Source organism: Dacryopinax primogenitus (assembly GCF_000292625.1).
Source record: "Dacryopinax primogenitus strain DJM-731 SS1 chromosome Unknown DACRYscaffold_8, whole genome shotgun sequence".
NCBI classification, from domain to species: Eukaryota; Fungi; Basidiomycota; class Dacrymycetes; order Dacrymycetales; family Dacrymycetaceae; genus Dacryopinax; species Dacryopinax primogenitus.
The window spans coordinates 256,434-283,109 of NW_024467205.1; the positions used below are offsets into that span (position 1 = coordinate 256,434).

The 26,676-nt window shown below is 50.6% G+C and overlaps 8 protein-coding genes across 8 annotated transcripts; 2 read left to right on the plus strand and 6 right to left on the minus strand.

Annotated features, from left to right (window-relative positions):
* Positions 1–2,021: 2,021 nt before the first annotated feature.
* DACRYDRAFT_107071 (uncharacterized protein) lies at positions 2,022–2,320 on the plus strand (the record flags this gene model as incomplete). Its single annotated transcript, XM_040768397.1, has 3 exons — positions 2,022–2,117; positions 2,170–2,202; positions 2,249–2,320. 3 exons carry the CDS (start codon positions 2,022–2,024, stop codon positions 2,318–2,320), a joined length of 201 nt encoding a protein of 66 aa, XP_040629031.1.
* A 323-nt stretch (positions 2,321–2,643) lies between these two features.
* On the minus strand, positions 2,644–5,087 carry DACRYDRAFT_15525 (uncharacterized protein; the record flags this gene model as incomplete). Its single annotated transcript, XM_040771116.1, has 13 exons — positions 2,644–2,700; positions 2,746–2,841; positions 2,886–3,012; positions 3,058–3,384; positions 3,429–3,673; positions 3,719–3,792; positions 3,840–3,927; positions 3,972–4,004; positions 4,123–4,139; positions 4,342–4,363; positions 4,405–4,504; positions 4,720–4,866; positions 4,918–5,087. 13 exons carry the CDS (start codon positions 5,085–5,087, stop codon positions 2,644–2,646), a joined length of 1,503 nt encoding a protein of 500 aa, XP_040629032.1.
* A 962-nt stretch (positions 5,088–6,049) lies between these two features.
* DACRYDRAFT_107073 (uncharacterized protein) lies at positions 6,050–7,157 on the plus strand (the record flags this gene model as incomplete). The annotated part of the gene is made up of 5 exons (XM_040768398.1): positions 6,050–6,311; positions 6,363–6,460; positions 6,544–6,702; positions 6,751–6,817; positions 6,853–7,157. The coding sequence occupies 5 exons, from the start codon at positions 6,050–6,052 to the stop codon at positions 7,155–7,157; spliced, it is 891 nt and encodes a 296-aa protein (XP_040629033.1).
* A 598-nt stretch (positions 7,158–7,755) lies between these two features.
* On the minus strand, positions 7,756–9,006 carry DACRYDRAFT_51403 (RTA1-domain-containing protein; the record flags this gene model as incomplete). Its single annotated transcript, XM_040775039.1, has 2 exons — positions 7,756–8,543; positions 8,616–9,006. The coding sequence occupies 2 exons, from the start codon at positions 9,004–9,006 to the stop codon at positions 7,756–7,758; spliced, it is 1,179 nt and encodes a 392-aa protein (XP_040629034.1).
* A 4,325-nt stretch (positions 9,007–13,331) lies between these two features.
* Positions 13,332–14,132, minus strand: DACRYDRAFT_107075 (cysteine proteinase; the record flags this gene model as incomplete). The annotated part of the gene is made up of 1 exon (XM_040768399.1): positions 13,332–14,132. One exon carries the CDS (start codon positions 14,130–14,132, stop codon positions 13,332–13,334), a length of 801 nt encoding a protein of 266 aa, XP_040629035.1.
* Positions 14,133–14,342: 210 nt separating this feature from the next.
* On the minus strand, positions 14,343–17,009 carry DACRYDRAFT_21900 (ferroxidase). The gene is made up of 11 exons (XM_040772592.1): positions 16,798–17,009; positions 16,602–16,748; positions 16,465–16,552; positions 16,320–16,417; positions 16,215–16,263; positions 16,131–16,158; positions 15,919–16,074; positions 15,642–15,869; positions 15,223–15,591; positions 14,986–15,174; positions 14,343–14,934 (listed from the first exon to the last, which is right to left on the minus strand). Exons 1-11 carry the CDS (start codon positions 16,947–16,949, stop codon positions 14,522–14,524), a joined length of 1,917 nt encoding a protein of 638 aa, XP_040629036.1. The 5' UTR covers positions 16,950–17,009; the 3' UTR covers positions 14,343–14,521.
* Positions 17,010–18,344: 1,335 nt separating this feature from the next.
* DACRYDRAFT_115913 (uncharacterized protein) lies at positions 18,345–19,274 on the minus strand. Its single transcript, XM_040770095.1, has 4 exons — positions 19,095–19,274; positions 18,611–19,038; positions 18,529–18,559; positions 18,345–18,475 (listed from the first exon to the last, which is right to left on the minus strand). Exons 1-2 carry the CDS (start codon positions 19,217–19,219, stop codon positions 18,645–18,647), a joined length of 519 nt encoding a protein of 172 aa, XP_040629037.1. The 5' UTR covers positions 19,220–19,274; the 3' UTR covers positions 18,345–18,475; positions 18,529–18,559; positions 18,611–18,644.
* Positions 19,275–20,572: 1,298 nt separating this feature from the next.
* On the minus strand, positions 20,573–21,692 carry DACRYDRAFT_107078 (uncharacterized protein; the record flags this gene model as incomplete). The annotated part of the gene is made up of 5 exons (XM_040768400.1): positions 20,573–20,607; positions 20,660–20,693; positions 20,743–20,933; positions 20,985–21,085; positions 21,136–21,692. The coding sequence occupies 5 exons, from the start codon at positions 21,690–21,692 to the stop codon at positions 20,573–20,575; spliced, it is 918 nt and encodes a 305-aa protein (XP_040629038.1).
* Between the last annotated feature and the right edge of the window lie 4,984 nt (positions 21,693–26,676).

Here is a 26,676-nt window from a genome sequence, read left to right on the forward strand (position 1 = left end):
GGATGTTCACTGGACTGCACTGTTATTGACATGGCTGGCTGCTGCTCACCACAGAGTGCATACATTATGCTGTCTCAAGTCCAATGGCTTGAAGGACTTGCAATACTGCACCCCTTCAATCTGAAACCAATTGAAACAAGTCTGCCCTCAGATGTGCACAAGGAGATTGAATGACTTCAGACACTGTCTCTAGACACTGCACAGTGTTTCCCTCCTAATACATCAATGTCTTCATGTCACAGTGCACATGATATCATATGTCATGACACCTAGTGACACCTATGTGCATGCATGGCTGGAGGACAGCACTTGTACGCATATATATACAAAGCATGCTTGCAGAGCTCCTTGTGTATTGTGCCAATGGCTCCAAAATGCAAGTCTTCCATTGATGCTCTGGTGACCCATCACAAGCAGTACACCAGTTTGTTATTTATTCAGCACCATCATGACCATGCACAGAGTCAAGATCTCTTATTTGGATGACATGGCTTCTGGGACCAATCCGGAAGATGATAAGCCGCTGCCACAGCAACCACTCCCCAGTGTGCATAATGAGGACAGATGCACTGTGGAGCTGGATGGCTTCAATGAACCACTGCTGTCCCACCTAAAGGAAATGCAAAAATATGTCAACCATGCATGAGGATATTTCTATTAACCTTGCTCCCAGACACTCTGCACTTTGGCTTCAATCAAGCCTTCAACATGTCCAATTTTCTTGTATGGCATGACAATTTTTCATGTATGGCTTTTGGGCCATATTGCTGCATTCAAGTTCAGTAATGCCAACAGCACATGGCTGGATCAGGTATATCTCAGTGTTCATCCAATTGTGAAGGAGGACTCAAAGGTGGCAATGCATATTGCACAGACTTATTCTCTTCCAAAGCAGTGTAAGCAAATCGCTTCTTTGACTATGTGCATATATCTGATGGTTATTGTAGCATCTGAACTTAATCTGTGGGGTAGTGCAATCATGAACTGGTTCCAAAAATCATGGAACTCCCATTAACCAGCAAGTAATGTTATGTATGTACCAGGAGATGATTGACCTATGTGCATAGGCAAAAGAGTTTACATCAGTACATGATGCTACATTTGGCATGAAACAGACAAAGGACATGAAATGGTATGCGGCATCCTCACTGCAAAAAGGTGATTTGGTACTGTGCAAAATGTGAGTCTGCAAGAGGTATGATAATAAAGATGATAACTTACTGAAGGAAAAACAATCATTTGGTATCGCCTTTCAACTCCATGCCATATATTTTCTAGATCACATGTCTGATGCACCTTCTGTAGAGGAGACCATGTCATAATGATTCATGCACATGATGCTAGCCATGTGGATCTGCACCCTTGTTTTATACTGAACCATGCTGCAGCAGATCATAGACCGGCACAGGTGTATAAGGGCAAGACAGATTCACTCCATGTGCAAGGCTCTTTCATCCTATCCACCACACCTCATCATGGTTGCTCCAATGGATGAGCCCACTTCTGCACATGCACCCATACTGTATTTATACACTATCATACCATGTGCAACATCAAGCTGACTCATCAGCAGCACTCATGCACACTCTCCTGCAACCAATGTGGAAGACAACCCCACTGCTGACTTTGTGCATTGCATCCTGTCACTCCCAGACACTGAGCCAATTGACCTGCTCCAGTACAACCCAGCCAGCATCCCTGACTTTGGTCAGCTGGCCAAACTCAACAGCTTGGCTCTTGAGGTTGTGGAACTCCATGTCAAGCTCCACACAGCACATGATACAATCTTTTGCCAGCAATCTGTGATAGTTTTGCTGCACAAATTATTGGATGAGAGAGAGTCCCGTTAGGGCTATGTGCAACATCTTATTGTGTTCCCATGGGGGGTTGTTTTTGCATCAAGGAGTCATGTGAGGTGGCAATATGGTTAGAAGTCACCTGAATGTCTTTGCATTTGATTCCATTCTGTCAGCCACTGTGTGCATTGTCTCGGTCTCCTGTTCCCACATTCTCTGTCAATCATGTCCCAGCCCACTGGCAATCAGCCCCCTTCCTGTGGCTCAGGCTGTTCTAGGGCTATCCACATGCACTCCTCCAGCCTTAACGTGGGTTCTCCAGTATGTACTATTCTTGTGCAGACTCTGTGCATGGTACTGACTCCATTCGCAGGGTTCCCCAGATTCTGCTTCTACAAATCTTGCAGTAAGCACATCATGGGCAATAACCCCTGTACACTTACATAGGGCAGGCTCCTCATGGTACACAGCAACCGTTGTCAGTGTCTCCCGGTCATGCTGTTACCCAAGGTAGTGGGGAATGAGCAAGAACTGCCCATCCCATGTGCATGATCAATCCTCCCTCTATGGGATCAACCTCCATTGACAATCAACTCCTGATGCAGAGGATGATACAGTTTGGAGTCAAGATACAGGAGGCAGCAGAGGAAGAATGAAACTGTGCATGGTTTGTTTCACCAAATCTCCTTCATTGTTGCACAACCTTAGATAATGCGCATAATGCATCAGTATCCCTCCTATTAAGCACAATGCATGATAGTCTAATGAGAGTCAATGCACATGACAATTCATGAAGAATGGTTCCTTTGTATGCCTATAGGTACAGTTTGTCTGCTGATACAATAATTCAGGCCATCTCCATCTTCTTGAAATGAATGACAACCCAGTTAATCTTGTCACCAAACTGTAAAGACATCAGCTACAGGAACAATGCACTGAATGCTCTTACCCCTTCTGCTTTTGCATGCTCAGCTACCACAGTCACCCTCCACTTGTGCATGTTGGGCTCACCAATGTTCCTCTCATACATCTGCCACAAAGCCCTCTGTGCATGTTGAGACAGTGTGCATAGTCAGAAACAGAATGTACCTGATTGGATTCCCTCCACACCAGCATTGTTCCTGCATCCACACCAAGAAGATGTGCACTAGCAGAGCTGAATGCATGACACCAACATTCTTTTGTCCCATCCATGACTTTAAAGTTGAGGTGATACCTAACAATAATCAGTTAACCTATGTGCATGGTCTCCACAGCTCACTTAGGGCCTAAGGTTGGCACGTTTGCACCACACTGCTGGCAGCTGTAGCTGCCATCAGCATTCCTCCAGTCCAGCATTGGAATCTTGTTGCAGCTCTTGAAAGAACAGCCCAAGTAAATGTAATCTTTGCACATGGTTCCCAGGAGGATGTTTGCCTCCACTAGGAATGTTGCACAAGACAATTTACCCAGATTCTTCTCTGTTGCCCACTTGATCATGTGGGTTTCCATGGCCTTGATGTACTGGTGGTCAGCATGACCATTGGAGCTGTATGTTCCCATTATCATCTGCCACTTCTTCTTATCCTTACTGCCCTGGTGATGATACCTGCAAGAATCAGTCACAATAACCATGCACAATGTTGTACATACCAAAACAAAAGTGCCTGTGTAGCCACATTGTTGTACTTTGTCAGCACCTTAGTGTGCGCAACATCAGTCTTTAAGCAAGGACCATTCAGATAGCTGATGGCAGCAGACTTCACCACCAGCATGCAGCCTGGAGCAGCTTCAAAGCTGTGCACAGCATGATCCCAAAGGACAATGTGCATGCAGGTGAGGGAATTGTCCATGACCCACAGCTCGCAACGAGTGGAAGACGGAACAGGCTGATGACCCTGCACACAGATCAGTATTTGTGCAATGAATGTATAGAAATGTACCTTTGTTGCCTTTGCCCCTGCTAGTACCCCACTCTTGAAGAGCCCACCCATCCTGTCAATCAGGACCATGATATCTGGCAATGTCAACATAATGGGTATCTATGTGCATGGTTCAACTTACCCACAAGCTCACCAATGTCAAGATGTTCCACCATGTTAAGACAAGAAAATGAAAAAAAAAAATTCAGGAGCTCTGCAATGTTATCAACCTATCAAGGGTCAGCATAATGCATAGACTTTGCACATAACTTACCAGCTCCATGCGGGGGTGCTTCTTCCATATGAGCTGATATTGGTGTGCACATCATTTAAATGCTGGCATGTTCTCATCAATCCCTGGGTATGAGATATGATAAACCTATGTGCATCATTTAGTATGCATAATTGTATTTGATATCTCTTACCTTTCCCTCTTCAGCACCTGCAAAGTACACTGTGTCAACCCCCCAAGCCATGAACTCAATTTCCCCTGTCTGATCAATAAAGACATAAGAGCAACACTGGCTCTCTTTGCTGTTGGGGAGAGTGTGGGGCTTCAGGGGGTTCTTCTCATACAGGCAAGCATACAACACAACACTGCACAGAGTGAACAGTATATATGCGTGTAATCACAAAAAACTTACTGTGCACACTGATCTGCATGATCTGGTGGTGTGTCATGTCTTGCATGGTGTGCATATACATACCAGGAATGATGGATGTACCAAGGGCAGGTTCTGGAGGTGTTCTGACCATCCTTCCCATCCAACAACTTGCCATTCAAACCTCTGCACATAGTCAATCAGTCTGAGTGGAAGTGCAGAGTATTGCACAGGATATGACACTGCAAGGTGGCCATGCCAAACAGCCTTGCCCTGTCCAAGATCAGGAAGGTCAAGTATAAAGTGCAGCCACATACTCTTCACCTTGACCTTGGATGGCTCTCTTAGCTTCGCATAATCAATGATTTGAATAGCTCTGCACCTGTGAGACCAAACCCTGTGCACAGTTAATCTACATACCCATTTGTTGAGCCTGGAAGAAAGCCTTGTTTAAAAAGAAACACATCCAGCACCAACAACACCTTCAAATTTCCACTTCTCAACTCTGCCAGCATGCGTCTGCATGGTATGACAGCCAGCAATGCATCTGCATCTGCCATGTAAATGCTGTGCCATTGGTGAGCATACACTGCACATGGTAAACACAATGCAACTTACAGCCAATCAGCAGGTTGCACAGGCCAGTTTGTGTGTTGATCAAGAACCTGCTCAATCTGCAGCACTTGCAGCATGGCACTGTAGTGCTCAAGCTGGGTCATTGCCATCATGAACAGGGTGTTTGGCATGAGGGGGTGAGTAGGGTCCATAAGTGGATGGAATGTAGTCATGTTTAGATGGTGCGCATGGTGTGTCAGACAGTGGTGGTGGATCAAAAGTCAACCCCAACATAGTGGGCACCAGCACAGGAAATCAGGAGCTGTCTTTTTGCTTCCTTGTCACATCCGCACATGTGGTTGCCCAGGGGTGCATGGAGCAGTTGTCTATCATCATCCCTTGTTTACGGAGTCATGTCGAAATGACAGGATGACGTCATCGGGCTGAGTCATTCCGGGCACTAACCTGCCCAGTTCTCTCTTTCGCCTGCACCATCACATTGCTCACACCCAAGCAAGTGATACGTGTAAGGAGAAGAAGGGTGTAATCATACAACTTAATTTATTGATGCATTGTTTCCAAGCCTAGAAGACTAGAACAGGCCGTGTCTCTGTAGTATGACTCTTGGCAGCCAACATGTTGTGTCCTGGTCTGTGCAACTCTAAGCGCCCACGCCCCTGGGTGGCAGTTCACCGGGCGCCGACTGCGAACCTGGCCTTTTTTTTCCATTCAGTTATTCTGGCTCGGAGATGCGGTTGGTGTTGGGGTGGATACTGCAATAAAACAACTAGCTGGATCTACTGGAAATTATATCTGGCAAACCATTCTTGTCACAACGCATCTGTCATGTATCTGTCTCGCTGTGCAAACCACGGCCCCCGCCCAACTCCCCTCGCGGTGCTACACAATGATTGCTCAACATCCCGTCGTACGATGAGGCCTCTGATGCTCCTGGCTCTCCCCGCCCGGCGGCCGTGCTCTGTCTATGAACGTTTCTTTCAGTTCTCTCCTTCGTTGTTCGGTCAGCCCCAACCCTTTCAAACCCCTCTCGTTCACTCCTCGTCACTCCTCAGAACTCGTACATGCTCCTCACCTCCTCTACTCACGCGCAGTCTCTCGCTCTCCACATCCATCATCTAACGTGCTCCTCGTTCGCTTAACTTCCTATTCTTACCTTCCTCCACCGCAGTCCACCATGGCAGCGGTCTCTGGCATCCTTGCCGCTCACACGGCAATCATCGCTGCCGCCACAACAACCCAAGACTCTGGAGTTTGGCCCTACGTACCATCTTTCGCTGTTTCGTTCATCGCTGTAATCCTATATTCTATCGTTACCGCCTTGCTTCTTGCTTGCATGGTGCAGTACAAGGCTTGCTGGTTCGTTGCGTTGATTTTGGGAGTGGTGATGGAGACAATGGGGTTCGGGGCAAGAACACGTAATACCCAAGATCTGAACAGTACATTCCTATCTCCACCGTTCCTGGCCAGTTACTAATCGTTGTTGTCAGACAATGGCCTGTACAAGATGCAGCTCTGCTGTACCATCCTAGCACCCATTTTCACCGCTGCTGCAGAATACATCCTCCTAGGCCGGATAATGGGCTACGTGGGCGCGCGGTTCTCTCTCATACGACCGGCCTTGTCGCCTGGATATTCATCATCTCTAACGCGGTCAGTCTCGTGATCCAGGTCGGGGGTGCAGCTGCTCTCCTCGCCAAGCCGGACGTGGATTCCCAAAGCTCGCAAGCCACGATCAAACACGCCCAAGATCTCCTTAATTTGGGAGACAACATTCTGCTCGCCGGTCTGTGTGTGAACTTGGCCAGCTTCTTCGTTTTCGTTTTGCAGGTAAGCAGTTTGTGCCTCTGTTCTGGGCTTGCATTGACACAGCCAAAGGTCAGATACTTCGACTACAAAACCCGCCAAGATCGCTCGGTTGACGGCGCAAGCTCCTCTACGCCCTGTATGCCAGTACCGTCCTCGTCCTGATCCGGCAAGTCTATCGAGTGATCGAGTTCTCTCAAGGCTGGTTCGGCTATCTCCCGACGCACGAAGCCTACTTCTATGGCCTGGACTCTCTGGTGATCCTCCTCGCTTCAGCGGTGTATATCTGGTTCTGGCCCAGTAAGTATATCCCAGCGGACAAGCATATCCGCTTGGGACAGGACGGCAGAGAGTGGAGGGAGATGACACCCCGGCAGAAGAAGGTGCAAGCTCTCGAGGAAGCAGAGCGACGGAAGGACGGAAGTGGGGAGGTGAGCGTTCGCGAGGTAAGAGAAGAGGGGGATGTCGAGGCTCAGTAGTTGTACAGAGCGAAATCGCTTTCTTTCCTTGAAGGGGGGGTGTACGATTATTCGTGCGAGCGGATTGAGACACGAAAGATGCGGGAACCGGCTATCGATATCGGCGACCTCGACCCTCGCGCCGAAAGAATGCTAGGTCTTGCAACAGTACTTGGGTGCTGGGCATCATCTGGCGTAATAGACATATCAATAGAATGGGTTTTAACGTGTATACTTACCGTGTTGCCACTTGTGCGCGAGCACGCTTTCGTCCCTCTTCTGCAATTGTGCCCGTTTTCCCGCATGACGAGCAGCACCACAGGAAGCGCCAGTTCGAGCACACAGGACCATACCACACCGCCTGTAACTGTCCGAAATGACCTGCGAACCAATGTTAAGCAGGAACATTAAATATTCTAGTCCAAGATTCCAAGCCAGATGCCCTTGTAACGAAAAGTAGCATTCCTGTATCCCTGCATCATGCCATCCCTGCCAAAGTCGTCCCCAACCAGACCCGTACGTATATGTTGCCGCACACCCCGCTCGTCCATCGGAGCGCATAGTCGTACACCCCTCATCCGTCCACGCCTCAACGGCGCAAGTGCAGACGCACCCCCTACTACTCTAGATCCCCGTCCTTCACCTCCCTCACGCTCACCTCCCCACTGCTGGCCTTCCTACCCGCCTCCTCCAGCGCCTGAGCCTTCCTTTCCCTCTTAGTCATCTCCCTCCACTCAGTCCCATTCTCTCCCAAACGCATATGCCGATCCCCGGGAATATACTTATCCGGCCAATACCAGATATAGACAGCAGAAGCGAGGAGGATGACAAGCGAGTCCAGGCCATAGAAGTAACCTTCGTGCGTCGGGAGAAAGCCGAACCAGCCTTGGGAGAACTCGATCACTCGGTAGACTTGCCGAATCAGGACGAGGACAGTGCTGACGTAGAGGGCGTAGAGGAGCGTGCGCCAGGGGCCGGTGATGGCACATTGCGTACGGGTCTTGTAGTCGAAGTATGTTACCTGCCGGGGATGAGTGTTTGCGCAGGGAATGGAGTAGGAACGTACCTGGAGAACGAAGATGACAAAACTTGCCAAGTTAACAGCTAACCCCGCGAGGAGTACATTATCCCCCAAGTTGAGGAGGTTCTGCGCACGCTGAATCTGGGAAGGCGTGCTCTGGGAATTGAGATCCGGCCTCGCGAGGAGCGCCGCTGCGCCCCCGACTTGGATCAGGAAGCTCACAGCGTCGGAGATGATGAATATCCAGGAGATGAGGCCTGGTCTAAGGAGGGAGAAGCGCCGGCCGACGTACCCCATTATTCGGCCTAGGAGGATGTATTCTGCAGCAGCGGTGAAAATGGGTGCTAGGATGGTACAGCAGAGCTGCATCTTGTAGAGGGACTCGTCTGCGAAGGGGGGTAAGTAGGTGTTTACAGAGGGGGATGTGTGTTTGGGGGAGAGCGGGGGAAGGGACGCACTGTTTAGGTCTTGCGTGTTGCGGGCTCTTGCTCCGAACCCGAGGGTCTCCATGATCCCTCCTAGAATAAGGGCGACGAACCACCAGGCTTTGTATTGGAACATCCTAGCGATGAGGAGCGCCGTCACGAGGGCATACAGGATGACGGCGATAAGAGCGACAGGGAACGAGGGAACATATGGCCATACAGAGTTAGCGAGTCGGTGGGAGTTGGAGGATGTCGCCGTCGCTGTTGCGGCTGCTGCGAGTTTGGAAGTGAGGGAGGCGAAGGCGGATGTTGCGCTCTCGTAGTTGTACCCCGATGGAAGGGTGGTTGTGAGTGTTTCTATACCGGGGATCACGAATGTTACTACTGTGGGGGTTGTGAGGATGCCTGGGACTGTGGCGGACATGGTGGGCCAGAGGGGAAGAGCAAACGAAGGTGGGTGTGAGGAAGAAGGTGACGGCAAGGAGAGGACGCAAGGTTAAAAGGTGTATGAGGGCCAAGTGATATCGACATGGGGCAGCCGGCGGCCGGACACAGGGACAGCAAGAGACCATCGTGGGGAGGATCGTGCACATGGGCTTGTAACTCCATCTGGCTATGCTTGGCGATAGATTTCAGACCGCGGGAACATAGAAGGTCTTCCCAGAGATGAATTTGCTGATTCAGGCAGATTCACTCTAGATTAATAGGTTATCGTATTGCAATCAAAACAGCAGACAGACTTTGAGAGCAAGCGCAGTGCTAATAAATGGAACAAGTTCGGCGCCCGAAGAAACGCCATCAGAGTCGGGCGCACAAAGTTCACCGTGGGTCAGGAACGGGAATGCATCGCCACATCCGAAGTCAAAGAGGAAGCCCAAACAAGGAAGGAGCATGACAAACCATTTCTGGTCCTCACATTCACTTCAACTCGGAGTACTCCGATTTCAATTTGACCTTGCCCGGCCACCTGCAACTGCCCCAGTAAGTTCGGGAGTGCTTGGCACCAGACCATCTGACCTCCTATCCCGCCCTAACCCTAGCCCTCATCATCCCTGACCAACTCCGAGTCTCGCACCTGCGGACCGTCTCCCTCACATCCAAATTGTTATGAAGGACTGTAATTTCCGGATCTGGCGACTCATGTATTTTGAGCCTGCCTGCGCGCGCAGTGAGGAAGTTCGCTTTCCCCGCGTTCGCTCTCACCCTCATATCACAGTACTAGCTTGGCAAGGCGCGAACGTGTCTCCAAGTCCAACCGCAGGTTGTTTCACATCTTTCCCTCATGATAGTCGTAACCCAGCAACGTTCCCACTGATAAACAAATGGGCGCTGCGCAGGCAGCCTCGCTCAACCCAACGTGCTTATACGTCCGAATAAGGGAACTACCGAGGTAACCCCCGAGAGGCGGTGTTTTTTGATCGGCGCCGAATGCACTGCCACTGATCGACATACAACCCAGAAAGGAAACAAATCTGAGAAGCCGGAATTAGATCTGTGTCGACATCCCATTCCCGTCAGAAAGTACGAATCCTGGGCGGCAAGCACCGTCGTAGGGCCAAAAGCCAGCACGCGGATACCTACTAGATTCCAGGCGTGAAAAAACGTATATGCCGAACTGCACGTGATATGCCGAACTGCAGGGAAATGCCAAACTGCACGTGATAGGCAGGGGAAGCACGTGATGTATTTGGATTCATCTGTACAGCCCCTTTTCTGGCTCTGCCACAGGGTTCAGTGACCTGACAGAATGAATGAGGGAAGACACACAGGGCTCCGATCTGCGTGAACCCTGAGCACCTGCGGAGTCTGAAATAGTGCTGGAAACACCGCATGAGCACAGGATGTCATCCTACATGTTCTGTCTTAAATCACGTTGCCCCTGGTCATGTTTCAACTTGCTGCGGTTTTCAGTATATAAATGCTCACCATACTACAAACGATTTCCTCAGACAAGCTGGTTTTTTCTCACCCATCATCCCACATACTGATACACTCCTGCATTGACTGCAATTATTCGCGCTAAGTACCACCTTCACCATCAACGCAACTTTCCTTCACCATCAACGCAACTTTCCTTCACCGTCAATGCAACTTTCCTTCTTCCCATTACTTTCCAACATGTTCACCATTCGCATCACACCCGTTATCTCTCTGCTCGTGTTATCTTGGCTTGTCACCGCAGCACCAGTCTTGCAGACTGAAAATCAATGGCTCGCCACCGTGGAGGCAAGATCCTTCGACTAGTTGGATGTTGGGTATGGGTTGCGACACCTAGACGATAGAGACATCGACTTGCACGTGAGTCTCGTTGCTTTCTGCGAGAGAATTAGATTGATTGAACCCTACTACAGGACCACGAAGACTCTTCTTGGCTGGAATTGCGTACTCCCGCTGACACCTCTACGCCGGGCCCGTCAAACCAACCAGTGTCTGCCGCCGCCAACGCGGCTCGCCCCATGTTGGCTATCGCTGAACCGGTTCGCGCTGTGAAGCCTCCGTTCAATGAACCCAGTACAGCCCGTCCAGACTTAGAGTGGGAGTTGAATAAGGCGCAGAACAAGGCAAAGAAATGCGGAAAGTTTCGCAAAGAAGACGAGTAGACAGGCGAGGTCAGGTTACCGCGCATCCAAATTACTCCGAGACGCAAAAGAAACAGTCCGGCGTCGCCTAGCCATGAAACCAACAGGGAGAGCTCAGACGGCAGACGAGGTTCTCAGGGGTGAGGTGCCGACAGAGGGTTGGCAAGGCGACGGATGACCTCCTTTTGCATGGAACCAGGCAGAACCGATAGTCGCTGCAAATCAGCGATGCATTTATAGGTCCGGGTAGAAGTACACATGTCTCCTTGTACCTAGCCTGAGTCTTCCCTCCACTGGACTAGGATCATACTGTTAATCTCTACTTCTGCCTCTTCTTCGAGGCCTTTCCCCCGTACACCATCGCCTCCAACAGATGTCAATGTTTCCTTTTCCCCTTCCGCAGCAGTTCACGCGCTTGCTGGCTAAACGGCTGCTATACGAATGTCGACAATGGCGCACCTCAGGAGGCACTAGGGACAAGAACGGCTTAAAGAGCGTAGATATCGGCAAAGGCCGAGGAGGGTTGTACGTACCTGCACACGCCACGCGCCCTTCATAACAGAGCCCAGGTACGTCTGGCTAAGCAAAATACAACCCTGATCCTGAGCCAGCGGTATTTGGCTAAGACATGCTCGACAAATTCCGCTCGCGAACATCGGCAAAGAAGGCGGCCCATGCCGTTACCGTCGACTCCGGGGCTTCACAAGCTGCACAGGCATGTGGGGGGTGAGCGGCTGAGGGAGCAACTGGATGGAGGGTGGACAGCGAGCGGGATGGGGGATCTGAAAGGGAGAAGGGCGGGTCTTGCAGTAATATTGTTTGAGTGATAACAGAGAAGTCTTGGTTTGGGAGTGTGTGACTTTGTCGTTCCTGCGCTGCCGTAGTCATTTTATATCTTCCTCTCATTAGGTGGTTGCCCAATAATGTTTGAAACCGACTGCATCTGGGCTGTGCAAGAAGAGAGAAGCTCAACGCCAGCATAAGCTTTCTCAGATAGAAACCTGTAGCTAGTAGATGCATGACTTGCTGGAGGGAAAGAGGACGAACGTGGATGCGTTTTATGTACTGGTCGGACCGGAGTCCACCAGCGACCGTGTCGGGCATGCTGATGGTGGGGTTGGTGCCGGGGACGGCGTTCACCGGGGGGGACTCGTGGTGTCGAGCAACCTTCGAGCGGAGTACACCAGTAGTAGACCATCGGCGAGGCGGCACGAACAGGACGCCTCGCCGGGCTGAACGACATGGGGCTTAGACCAGAGCTGCAAGCAGGATTTGTACAAGAATACGTTGACAGCTGCTGGAGGGGATTGCTTACGAAGCCAAGAAGAAAGAAGAGACAGAAGCAGGCTGATGGTGCCAGAATCACGTAAACACCCTGTTACTGGGGATCCCCGAGTCGTTGGTCAAATCGGAGAGTTCTAATCGGCCGCTGTGTCCATCACCTTGATCGTCCACAGTAGTGCCACCACCCACTCCCAGAGCCCAGTATTAGGTCGAAAGATACTTTCACTGCATGCCGGCGAGGAAGACAAGGACGGCAGGCAGTAGTCATGTCATACTGAGGTACAGGTCTTCTCCTGCAAGAAAAGTTTCCCGAGGTTGCGCCTGTTGACATCAACGGAGCCGGGAGCGCTGCAGGCACACGCATCGGTTTTATTCGTTGAGATGGCTATCCTGAAAGTCAACCAGATGTTTAGAGGACACAGGAGGTAGCTGCGCAAAGCTTTTCTGCCAGCTGGCCATGCTTCGGATCTAGCGCTCTCGATTCCCGAACACAGCACACTCAACCGGTGTCTTGAAGCCCTTGACCAGGGGTGAGGAACGGTCCACGCAAGCCGCGAGAACTGAGAGAAGCATGCGCCTAGGTGAGGCATAAGTGGTGTGAAACCATACGAGGAATGGTGCTATGCCGTATTGGGTGGAATACATGATCGGCGTGATCGCTGCGAACAGAGCTTGCATTTAGGAGACGGAGTTGAACCCGACGCCGATCGGAGATGCTTAATGCGCACAAGTTCGAGACCTAAGGGAGGTTGTACATTCTTGTATCAGCATGCGTAGTTACCAGCACGACACTAACCAGCATACATTGCATCTGCATGGTATCAGCAAGATCAAAGCTAATGGGATGAGAGGCTGACTCACAATGCGACACATCATCATAGCCCATTCATTCCTGGTTCTCCACCAGTGCCAGCAAGCTAAACCCCACAACCCCGTCCTCCCCCGTCTCCAGAAACTGGCCCACAACCCTCCTCACCTCTTCGCTCATCAGGTCTCCCACTCCCGCCTGCCCGAGATCAACGGGCCCCTTGAGCATCCCATCCATCTGATACAGATGTCCGTTCTTCGCCGAGCGCACAAAACAGATGTAGTGGTGATCTACCTCGTCTTCTGCATCAGGAGGCGCGGTTTGGCCTTGTAGTGCTGCAGCTCGGTGGGCGGCTTCGAGCTCGGTGGAAGACTCTAGGGCGCGGGCGCGAGCAGTGGGAGGAAGAGGGATGACTTGCTGTAGCAATCGTGCTAGAGGCGAGTCGGGCTCTGGAAGGTGCATGAGATGGTATGATCGGTAGCTGGGGAATGGATGCACATCGATATCGCCTCGTGCCTTTCCGTTGCATACTGCATGTAGGATCGCATAGAGCCCGCAGGCGTTGCCGATCGTCTGCTGGAACCAGACCACCTCCTCTCCTTCTCCACATCCCTCATATTCCAGTATATTAGCCTGATCCTTCGCATATCTCACAGCATAGTCTCCAAAGTCCGGGAAAACGAGTATAAGGGCAAGGACGGGGCGGGGGACGAAAGCAAGCAGGTCGGGATCGGTGAGCGAAAGGACGTCCACAAATCCGAGCGACCGGGAGGCACCCAAGTTGTGAATGAGATTGGTGAACACGTCGGGGTCAGATTCTAGAGGTACATAATGTTTTTTCTGGTATTCTGATTGAGGATGTCCGTCGTTTGTCGCCATCGTTAGAGAGACGCGTCCATCATGTACGATGTGTTCCCATCCGAGCCTCACGGTTCACCGCAGTGTTTGCCATTCTCCATCCCCCACGTCAAACATACTTTAGATGATATTGGTAAGCATTCTTCTGTTTGGGATGTCGACGATAGGAAGGAGTAATCTCCAGGAGGGTGCTAGGGATATTTCGAAAAAAAAACCACACACAAACACGAACGTGCGTAAAGGTAGTAGTTATTCATGCACTAATTATGCAATTGTCATCATGTGTTTTCAACTAATCATAAGAAACAAGATATATCGATGGCCAGAATGGTGAGTAAATATTGAACGCGTACTCACTCAAGAGCACTCTCTGCGCCGTTCGTGAACCCGAAACTTTCCGTTTGTACCCTCTACTTTGTGCGATGGACCAGATTCTTGATAACTCCGAACTTTCCGCCAGACGCTTGCTGGGCATCATACTTCTCTTGTGCCATCTGGTCGTGCTCGAAGTCGTGGAAGGGGTTCATGGCATACCACACAACACACGCCATGCCGATGAGCGCAGAAAGAATGCAACCAGCCATGGCACCCTTGGCTTTGGTAGTCCAGCCGAACAGATAGTATTGTGTGTACGGGCCGAGGGCCTGACCGGAGAAGTCGGTCGTGGAGTTCTTCCCAACGACGTTGCCAGAGGGAGGGATGCCTTGCATCGCGCACTGATCGGAGAGGTACTGCGGGATTTGGATCGTTTGTTGAGAGACCAGCGGAGCTTCGGCGAAGATGACCGCGAGACCTGCTTCAAGATGCCACTCAATGTGACAGTCTGGAAAGTGCATATCAGCACGTGTGTCAAAGCAGGAAGGGAAGGACTTACGGAACATCCAAGTACCCGGGTTATCGGCACGGAAACGCAGGTTGACGGACCCACCAGCAGGGATCATGATGGTGTCACGGCGAGAAGGGTTCGCCTGGCCCTCAACGAGGGGCTCGTTAACGGTCGGATCGTCGGACGTGATATCCTGCGACATTGCGACGACTTGGAACTTGTGACCGTGCAAGTGGACTAGTGTAAGGTGAGGGACAAACGTTTATCTTTCGAAGGACTGCTTACAAGGATGGCTGTTCGAGTCCGAGTTGTAGATGTAGAGCTCAATGTTGTCGAGATGGTTCAACACGAAAACATTCGTCTGCTGACCGTAGACCCGGGGAAGAAGCGCTCCCTGGCCCATCGTCTGCTGCGTGAACAGAGAAGGAACTAAGGGCGAGATGTAGGTGCTCTGGTCAGGCAACAGGGATGCTCGGTTAGTTCCATCGTCGTATGTATCAAAAGCAATCGTCCAGTTATAGCTGACATCGGCAGGAGCCATAGCCTCAGCTTCGAGCGGTACCAGCAGGTTATCCCAGAAAGTGGGGTATTCATCGAAGAAAACCATGTCCTGGGTGGGAGCGCTCTCGCTGTACACAACGGTAGCCGTGATGTCTGTCGCATAATCAGGAATACCATCATACGCATAAATGAAGGATACTCACTAACAATGGGTGCCAGCGCATCTGGAACAGTGTCAAACATCTCCGAGTCCATGTTCATGGAAAGCGGCCAGTTGCTCGAGGTGTCGTTCAGGGCCGTAACAAGGACGGAGACCCGCTGCGCAGCTGAAAGAGGCACGACATCCACAGGAAGCGGCTCTGTTTCAACACCATCCAGCTCGATGATAGACATGTTGTGCCCTGGGAGCGCAATGTTGAACTTTGTGAACGCTGTGAAAAAAGTAAGAATCAAGGTAAGATATACTCCAGAACAACTAACCCGACATGCTGACGAAACGAAGACGGTAGGTCTTGCCGGGCTCGAAGTTGAGGACGCCGTTGTTGTTGCCTCCAGCGCTAACAGTTTTGCCATTACCCATCTCTGCCAGAGAAGCCGTATAAGACCCATTGACGGCGATATAGGCGATCGCTCCGTCTGGGCATTGTTCCGGATTAGGAAAGTCGCCTGCCTAATTGGGAGAGATGGCTCACCTGGAACTGGCTCTGCACCCGTGGGATTCTGTCAGAATAGAACGTCAGTCCTCAGAACCTCGGGGTAGATTCCAGAAACCTCACGTAGATGTTCAAGAACTGGTCGATCAGGACAGAGTGTAGATCATGATACCTATGCCACACGAAGGCTGTATTAGACTTGATCCAGACGCGTGAGAATATTCTCACCAATCAGCCATTCCAATGGTGTAGTCAGCGGCATATGAGTAAGTCTCATTTTGTGCTAGGATGATGAAGGGTGTTCGCAGTCCGTCAACATATTGGCCCTATGTACCATCAACACGCGTTGAAAATACATAGAAAATTGGCTTACGCCATAATGTCCATGGATCCAGTATGTACCAGGTGGCTGAATGTCAGTAGCAATCTGGTAGACCATTCCCTGCCCAGGCGGGATAGGGCTACGAACTTTTAAGTAAGCGAATATACAAATCAAGACGGCGGGTTTACCATTGTGTGACCATCGTTGCGCCGTCGAAGTATGCTGTTGTGTTGAAGTACATGCCGTGGGTGTGAAGACCAGTACCGACATCTGGCAGACCATTCGTGACATGTATGCGAAGGGTATCGCCCTGCATGATTTGTACGATGGGAAGGCTGAGGCACATCAGCTTGGATTGTGGACTTTCTGGAGGAAGAGACCCACGGCCAGGTGCCATTCACACCGATGACTTGCCGTGACTGCTGTCCATCGGGGTTGGCCGTAGCATACGAGATGTTCCAGTACACATCGACAAAGGCTGCCTGAGCGGCCGCGACCAGGGAGGCGGCGACGGCGAGGGAGAGTGATGTGCGCATCGCAAAGAAGGTACACAAGGAAGGTACCGGGGAGGAGAGGGAAAGAGGAAGGAAAGGGGGGAACCCGGAGTGGGAGGGACGGATGGAGCCGCGTTTTATCTCTCTTGTCTGATATGATCTGAGGATCGCAAATGAGCCCCGAAAAGTCTTCGGCCTTCCCGGTCTTCCGGTCTCGGCATCAAAAGCATCCGGATAAGATGTGGGAAGGTACCTAAACCCGAAGCGCCGAACATTCATTGGAATTTGTGGTGGAGCCCCCTCCCTTCGGCGGAAGCCGAATGTTGGAGCAGCGGGCTGCGCCGGATCTTTCCGTCCATTACGGCCATGTCGTTCTGATCCTGTGGAACCTCAAGCGACATGCTTGAGGCATTACTTCGACGTGCCTTGACCTGCGAACCAAATAGTCTTGGGATCGAAAGAAGAGGGTTTAACGGCACCTTTTGGAGACACAAGAAAATTTCCGTGTGGCCACGCGTTTATCAGCTTCCGCTGTCAGCTGCCGGGGCCCCCGGTGGGGGCGAAGGACGGAAAGGCTGCCATTTATCGAACGGCCCGTTTCGGGAAAAGAATACATATAACCCACACCTTTTGGCAATCCTTGCAAGACGGGATCGAAAGGTCGGCAGCCCGGTGACAAGATCGAAAAACAATGGTAGAAGTGCGCATCTATCCGATCTCGAACGATGGCATCAGCCTCCTTTAATTACCTCTTTAAGAGCTGTCCTCGTGCACTGCTCAGGTGGGGACGAAGCACCTACCGCCCGTAACGTTCGATGGCCGCATACCTTCCGCAGCGATAATCTCTCACTCCCAGGGCTTGGGGGGCCCGTCGGATACAAGTTGTTTGCCGCCCTCACCATGGTGCATTAAAGCCCCTTGAAGTCCGGGATGCTATCTCAACCGACATTGTGCCACGCAAGGCAATGGAGCAATGCCGGCTCGTTGTTGCTCAGGCGAGTTGCGGATCAAGCGCGTTGATTATCGGGAGAAGGGAGGGGAGTACCAAAGAACGAGGCAGCTACGCGGTGACCGCACAGAACCATCGATCACCGTGTTGAGTGACAACCCTTTCATCGTTTGATCATGCAACTGACATTCGCAAATAGCACCAAAAACAACGCACTTGGCAATTTGAACTCCTCCGCCTTCAATGGAATGGTAAAGGGATCTCTGAATATTGACGAAGTGTTCTACCATCTTCGCGATAAGATAAAGTAATCCATCTTTCAGGGGCACTTGGAACTTTGACGCGGAGGGACCGCATGGATCGGCATTAAAACCGAAGTTCTTGGCTTCCACATGTGAATTCCAGGACCGGAACGCATTACGGTCCCTGGTCCGAAAGACTAAATTAGGGCGGAAGCACGTTGCACCTGCATCATACACACGCCCAGCTATTATTTATACACTGGTGCCCTAATTATACAAACAATGCCGACTGTAAACCTATGGTCCGAGGAGTTCCCTATCCTCCGTTCCTCCTCGGATCGTTTGGTAGCCTACCAATTTGGGCGTTCTTCCAGCGGCTATAAAGGTTCTCAGCGGCAAAACGGCATAATCTACCGGCACGTCAACTTACAAATGATGCCCGCAACCTCCTGGAGGGCGACCTGCAGTTGGCAGTGAGACCGAGATTCTTACTCGCTGATGCACATGCTTACAATACATGTTGTCACAACCACCGCTCTTCTCCACCTACGAACCAAAGTCATTTACGAACGGCATTATGCGAACAGCTGCACAGACCGGTGTCTTACACTTAGGACAAGCCCTGGTCGTCTTCTCAATAGTTGCCCTGGTTCGCGACTGCATTTTGGCAAACGGCTTGGTTCCCTTGCTTTGCTCGTATTCTTGACATGACCGGCCCTCGTGCCACAGGACATCATGACGAAAGCAAGACTTGGTCCCGCATGCAAAGCAGACAACCAAGTCTGCATCTAGACATGGCTCCTGCATCCAACCGACCAGACCAAGTCGTTTAGGCATATCTGGTATGATATGGAATTGCCCCCCTTCGCATGATGGGTTTTTGCACCACACGAAGCCGGGCTGATTTCCAACAGCCTTCCGAAGCAGAAGACGGTCATAACTACATTCAGTCAGCTCATCACATGTACGCAAGGGGGATGAATGAACTGAACGAACCGAGCAAAGGCTTCTTCGCTTGCTGTCCTCTGAATGTCCTCGTGCGAGAAATCGTGGCGACAGCTCGGGCAGAGTGGGGCGATTGTACCGAGCTCACTCAACCGCACGTCAACATGATGTCGCATGCACTCCTCGCAGATGTTAACTTCATGCTGGCAGAATTTGTCGGAGGTTTCTGGCTGAACCGATCCGGTTCCAGCGCCTGAATACAGACCGTGCAGGTTTTCAGGCGGGCGTCTACTTGCGCACTGAGCGAACAGGTTCAGAACAGTAACGATTACCTTACCTTGCGTTGCAGCTATCGCTGGGGTCGTAACAGACGTTGATCGAATGATCGAGGGCGTCACTAATGGTAGTGGAGGAGCCAGTGGGGGGTGCAAGGCGGCACGTCTACGTGCGCGAAGTACGCCGTAACAGCGACACGCAAAGACGATAATGAACAGTCCAAGGATTAGGAAACCAGCGACCGCCGACCAGCTTTGTTTGTGTCCATTAGAAGAGCTGGAGTAACTATGAGCGCCGTCTGCATAGGTAGTGCACACAAACACGTACTCGGAGGAAGCGGTGTTGTTTCTTCTCACCAAATGATATTCGTGCGCTGGGCTTGGTACGTCGACGAGTGTTCTTGGATGGAATGTCGGTGACATTGTAGATCGCCAAGGTCTGAAGAGGGAGCGTCTAACTGTTTGTCGTAAGTGGAGATCTCGAAGGGAATCCACCAAGTGTCATATTATGATGGTGCACCTAAGCTGGGTGGTACCAAGCCCCACAATTCCGCTTTCCCGCACCGGGTAATCGATGCCCTTGACCAGAGATTAGACGCCGGAAATATGGGCGAGGTCGGGACTGCTGGATGGAGGTCGAGTCCATAAGCAGGATCAGAGTTCACTTCTGACCACGCAGGCAAGACAGAATAGGAGACGATAAGCATATGTTGCGGTGCCAGCATGTACCTGATCTCCGCACTGCATGGCTTCCTTTGCACGAAGCACATTTCCGAAGGCTGTGCATTTCGGAGCCGAGCAGATCCGGCAGGCGCTTGTTTGCGCGAGCTTACCTGCGACGACAATATTATATGCATGAGATTATTATTACGATGTACGACGAGACACAGAGGGAAGATCGATGTTGACATCCTTGTGGTTGCTGCTGCTGACATCGCCTCCTCGGTGCCAACGAAAGAAAAGATGATCGTAAATTGATATCAAGAATGCAAGAATGTCCGACAAGACCAAAGGAATCTACTGATGTTGACATCCTTGTCGTTGTTGCCGGTGAAGCCGCCTGGGTGAAGGTAGAGGTACGGTTGGTGCGGTTGAGATTGTGTTTGTGTTGGTGATTCGGCGATGATAGGGATAATAAGTACAAGATTGCTTGTGCATGTGGTTCCCGCTTCTGACAATGGGGCCGTAATCCGCAAAACACAGCCAACAACTGATCAACACAGTCAGCAATGACATGCGATCGAGAGTAGTCACTTACAATTGAAAGCCGCAACCTCCAGGAGGTCGACCTGAAGGGCTCTTATCAGCAGAGAAACGTAGTACGCTCGCATAAGAACTCACAAGTCATATGATCACAACCAGATATCTTCTCAATCTAGCCATTCCATTAGGTACCAGCGTATGAAACGGATGAAGAAACTCACGGGTGCGTTACACTTCGGGCACTGTTTCGTATTCTTCGAAAAATAGGCTTCGACAGCCGCTTCCCGTCCCTGTTTGTCCATCTTCCGTTGATCGTATTGTGCACAGGTCAGCCCTTCGTGCCAGGGAGCATCATGGAATGAACAAGCTTTGCTGCCACATTTTACGCAGGTGATGATGACCGAACCCCCTTCTAAACCTCTGAGTGAGACAATAAGAGGTCGCTTAGGGAAAAAGTGCGAACCAATGCCGTCGTGAACTTGACCTGAGTCGCATTTCGGGTTCTTGCACCAGATGAAATTGGGGTCAGCGCCCAGATTCTTGCGCAACAACAGCGCGTCGTATCTGATAAGAGGCTCAGGAATGCCAAGGTTTCACTTGAGACGGGATCGTACCTCTGAAACACGCGAGAACGGGCATACCGCTTGACCCGATGATAGGAAATTTCGGCACGGCATTCCGGAACGGGACAAAGGAGACGCGTATTCCCGAGCTCTTCTATCTGGTTCTTCAAGTACTGGCGAACACAACGTCGGCAGACGACGGAAGAGTGCTGACAGTTAGATGCGAGCTTGTAACGCGAGTACTTGTCAGTGGGCAGATCTTCGGCGCAGACTTGACACGTGTGGATAACCTCCGTTTGAGCAGGTAGAAATTGGGTCGGCGATGGGACGCCCGGATCGGAATGGGATGTGCTAGGACCGGCACGAACATTCCTGGTGTCAATAGGGAAGGTCGCAGGCGGTGCAGTTTGGAGTGGATGAGATATAGTGCTGATCTTCGGCGGCCGTGCAGGTAATTTACCTTCGACTGAGTCTGAGTGCGGTGGCGGAGGAAGTGGTAGGGAGGAAGGAGGGTGCGGGTGCGGCAAAATGGGCGCATCTTCGGTCGCGTGACTGCTATCGCCTGAAGAGCTCGGCGCTGACATTAGTCCGGGTAACGTGCCGGGCATCGCGGTCGAGAGGGTGATAGGATTTTGGTTGATCCTTGATAGTGCCTGGCTGAGAAACTACTCGGATGGCGGGAACGATGCAACTCACAATATCTCTGGAATGAGCGGCTTGGGTGGGATGGTAGGAAGCGGAATATCGAGCGTATGCAGGCATCCTGAGGATGGACAGAAGGGTTGATCCTTCGGCCAGAAAACGAGCTGAAACTGGATGTATTCAGAGAGACAACTGGAGCAGATAGTGGGTGGATGGACGCAGAAAGGAGTCGGTGGCTTGGGAGGGAACAGAGTGCTAGTATCCCATTTCGAGCAGATCTGGCATTGGTGCGGATAGCGGGGAGGTGTATCGGAGAATAGACGATATTGACCAGGTATACGCATTTGCATAGTAGTGGTCGACATTCCTGGCAACAAGAAGTTGAAGATGCTCGTGGCAGAGGGGATCAGGCCTCAGCTGGGAAGGCAGATAGGCCGCCGTGCTAACACATGCTCGTCACTGATGGAGCTTGAGCTATGGATTGCGGTGCACCGGAGATTGCCTGTGCTTGGTTTGTATGAACCCGGAATTGGGAGTGTATGTCGTGTGCAGGACGCTACATATGAGGTGGCGCGCCATTAACACTGCCTGACGTGTCGCAAAAAGGCGCTGTCTTTGATGTGTGAAGTACCCGAGAAACGCGGATGGACCCTTTATACCCCTGCATCCCCTGCAGCTTGACGTATCAAATCACCCAGAAAATACGAATCCTGGGCGGCAAGCGGCCAAATGGCCGCTTTGGCCGGCGGCTGTGCTCATCCTCTTTACGGTAAACTGGGAGTCAAACGGGATATAACTGGGCCAACCCGTCTCAGGCAGCAAACCAAACAGTGTAAATGGCATAACTGCTATAACTGGCTGAACTGGGTTCCAGCCGGCCACACCTCAGATCTAAGTGGACATCATGCTACTATCTGAACTTGTGCAACACTTGACAATAAATATTGCTCAAGTTGGGATGATCCCTGCTCAATCCTTATGGGTGTTTGCTCTACTTGTTCATCAGTGGCAGCCTCTCATTGCTTGGCTCCACCAACCCAACCTGGCACAGCTGGACAACCCACCTGCTACACTCCCCACTTGTATTCTAGATTTGCTGGCAGTTGTTCTTTTTCTGGGACATGACACACTTAGTACTCTTTGGGAAGTACTGTCTCCTGTGCTGTGGCAGCATGGTTGGTTTGGACATCAACCCTCCCCAGCCATGTTCAATGGGCTGCAGCCCATTCTCGCACACAGTGCCTCACATTACTTAGGTTCACATCTCACCTGGTTTCACTGTTGATGTCTTAACTTATCTTCTAGGCAGTGAAGAATTTTTCCTGCCATTCAGAACATGCCCAAAGGTCTCCTGTCCTTCTTGTCCAAGATTAGCCAATGCTCATCAGCACCCTGCATCATTGCTCACTCTGAATCATGGTATTGTACCTGTGTATGTCAGTTCCTTGGCATGTAAAATTATGTGGCACCTTTCATATCACTTATAGAAGACCACCTGAAAGATTTCTGAGATTGTGGCTCCACTTTCTACCTCAATTATTGCCTGCAACATGATCCTGATGGCATTGAGCACCATCATTACTACTCTGGCCAGCCACATGTCCTGCAGGCAGAGCCCCATATTTTGGTGGAAGCATTTGTGGCATTATTATTTAAAATGCAATTTGTTCATGCTCAGTAAGTTCTTTTCCTTCCATTTCATGTGAACTGGAAGGGGAGTTTTTAACCAGATTATGGGCTGGTTATTTGGGCTGGGTGTAACCAGCCATCAACCAAGCAATAATGTGGCTGACAATCATTTGAACAGTTCCAGTGCCCATGCTATTGCAAGAATATATGAATCAGCACTACCAAGGCCCTCTTTGTCAATTTTGTCTGTGTTTGTTCCTCCTACGCTCTGACCAGAGCATGTTTGGGACACATTTTTCCTTGATTCCCTTCTTGAACATCATGCAGAGCAGGGAACTGGCCTGGTGCTTCCGGAACACCTCTCTGGATGGCAACAAATACAGACTGACCAACTGACACATGCACTCTTGGAGAGAAATGCTTTATGGCAGGACATGGCCAAGAATTCTACCCCCATGCATGTGATGGCTGCTTGCACGTGGTATCTTGCGGTGGTCAACAAGGTATGTGTTGAGGTGGTCATGTGCCAACTCTAGTGCACTGACTCACTTTCAGCTACCATCCATGCCACAATTACAGATGGGGTTGCCATTGGTTGCCTGTGTTGCAGTGTCCACAATTGCCACACCCTGCTCACATCCACCTGCAATTGCTTCTGTTCCCAGCATCAAGATTTGAACACAGTATGTGCAGTCACCAGGTGTCATCTGAAAGCTTGAGTGGATCATCTCACCTGCTCAGATCCTCAGCACATTGCAGCAGAGTCTGCCAATGATGAGAGGGGTAAGTCCATGTTTAGGTTGGCCCAATGACTCTGGTGGACAACACAATGACAAACTGGCCTGACCAGTGCAACTGGTACAACTGGCCCATCCCCCAGTTTGAGAATGGGCCCATCCACCCTCTCTATGACCTCTACCACTTCTGATCCCTCCACTCTCTTTGAGACCCTGGAGGACCTGGCTGGGGAGGAGGTTATTCTGTGTGATGGCAAAGATGTGGCTGGCAATGCCAAAGTCAAGGGGAAGTTTGGCCACTCCTGGACCTACAATGAGCAACTTATTGTCTGGCCTTGTGGTATCATCATCTCCAGGGCTACTTTCTATGGGGCCAAGGTGATTTCTTCAGTTGCAGTGAGTATCTTATCTTACAACTATGTCACAACAATTTATGCCACCTTCCCACAGGACATGCTGCATGCGGTCTTCCCCACTCCAAATTCTGTCCCCAACATCTTGTTTTATGACAACAATTGTCATCTGTGCTGACATCTTGTAGCACAGCAGGACACTCATTTTGCTTCAATGGGACAACCAGTAGATGTCTTTCATTTCAAATCAAAGCACAGTGAGAAGGACAAGTACTGCAGCCAACACTGCAACCTCCTTCTTTTTCCAGATATTTACAATGCCATGTTGAAAACTTGGTACTTCAGCTCCTCTGCTGCAGAGCAAGCCAATGTGTGGTTCAACAAGTACCATGGTATAGTCCATGACATGGTTGCTGTGTGATTTGATTTCTTTCTTGATGAGATGATCAAGGAGTGCAATAGGTTTCTTGTCACATACTTGGCTCAGCAAGGCAAGCATCCTCATCTCATCCCCCTCGATTGGCTGCTGTTGTAAATGCAATGTATTGAATGACATAGTCTGCTTCCCATATTAATCTTTATGGCATGCTTCCTTTCCACAGAATTTCAATTACTCAGTTTTTGGGTCCAGTTGTCCCAGTTAGCCTCTGGTTGCAACCCCAGTTGGGCTGGCTTCCATTTCAGCTGTATATTAGACTGTATTGTTCCTAACACTTGTGGCACACAGCCCTGCAGGGTTTGTCATAATTTCTTTCTGCACAAAGTCTAATTTTTTTCCCATAGAAGCCAAGTGGTCTGCAAGTACAACATCTGCCCACTGCACTGGCCTGCACTTATCCCTGCTTTCAACCATGGCTCCCAAGGTGCCTGCCAGATTGATACAGCTTGACATTTTCAGGACACAGTGCCTGCAACAGTACCTCACTGCCATCATGCATGATCAAATGACATACCCTCTGGATGACATAGCATATTGGTGCTGCACTCAGTGCAATGTTCAGAGTCAGTGTTAGCAAGTCACCCAACAATTGGGGCTGGTTGTACACCAAGGTAAGTCACTGTGCATGTGTAGCTTTGAGTCCAATGCTGATCTTTGGGCAGTGTTGCAACTGCCATTATTATGTCTTCTTGACACCTCCTCTAGATGCAACTCTTGAAGCCACCCTCAAAGAGCTTTACTTTGCAATCAATGTTGGTACAACCCCTTTTGTCAAGCTTTCAAGTGCCCCTGTGCCTGCAACCCCTACCAAGGGGAAATCAACATTGCATCTTCTGGCACCTGAGTTGCCCCAAGACGTCTACTGGCATGATCCAGAAGATGCAACCCCCCATTTGGCACCCAACCTTGATAATAGGAGGTTGACCACCAGCACACTGACACCATCCAAGGAAAACAGGAGTCAAATGTGCACACAATGTGGGTGCTCACGAGCGCATGCCAAATGCCCCTGGCTGCTCTGCAAATCATGCTGTGAGAGTTCAGTTAGAAGTGCCAGTTTGCCCGGTATCTGCCCAGTTCATGGGTCTGCTGGGAAGCCTTCTTGTAAGCCCTCCTTTGTTCACAGGAGAAATCTAAGGACCCATCAGGCAATATTGGACACAACACTCTGAAGCAACCAAATTTTGCAGGTGGTACACTGCACACCCTGCTCAGTGCTGTGTTGTTGGCCAAGCAGAGCCCGGTGGCACCTTGGACCCCCATTCAAAATCTGTCTTCTCCCACTCCTGTCTCAGTGGGAAAAGCCATGCCTGCAAGCTGGGGCAGAACTTGGTTGGATGCTAGAGTGACCTGAGAAGAAACCTTGAGGAAGACAGCAGACAAGCAGGATCAAGCACATGCCTTGATGTGTCTGTTCACAGTGGTTCTACTGCTCCAGGTGTGTAACAGCTGTACTTTGATGAGATTCTTGAACCAGTTGAGCTGGTTCATTCATTCATTGGGATGTCATTGACTTAGCCTGGTTCAGCTGGCTGGGTCCTGGTTGTGCCGGCTTAGGCTGGTTCAACTGGGCTGCCAGTTTAGTTAAACTGGACACCTTCATTCTTTGTTAGGGCAACACAGGCTGACTAAGTCTGCTCACCTAAGAGTGCCAAGAGTCTAAGCAGGCAACAAGGAAGTGGAGTAGACCTGATGACTAAGACCTATCTACAGTATAGGTACTTGTGGATGATCCTAAGAGACCAAGTCTGAAGAGACAGTCCCCAGGCAGAGTAGGCCTTATATTTATACC

Bases quoted from the DNA above. Each gene is read 5' to 3' on its own strand.
- DACRYDRAFT_21900 (XM_040772592.1), bottom strand. From the start codon at position 16,949: ATGCGCACATCACTCTCCCTCGCCGTCGCCGCCTCCCTGGTCGCGGCC. The intron at 16,159-16,214 runs GTGAGGTTTCTG...CTATTCTGACAG, and splicing joins ACCAGTTCTTGAACATCTAC to AATCCCACGGGTGCAGAGCC. The intron at 15,175-15,222 runs GTAAGCAGTCCT...ACCTTACACTAG, and splicing joins GGACTCGAACAGCCATCCTT to TCCACTTGCACGGTCACAAG.
- DACRYDRAFT_115913 (XM_040770095.1), bottom strand. From the start codon at position 19,219: ATGCGACATCATGTTGACGTGCGGTTGAGTGAGCTCGGTACAATCGCC. The intron at 19,039-19,094 runs GTTCGTTCAGTT...GACTGAATGTAG, and splicing joins AGCGAAGAAGCCTTTGCTCG to TTATGACCGTCTTCTGCTTC.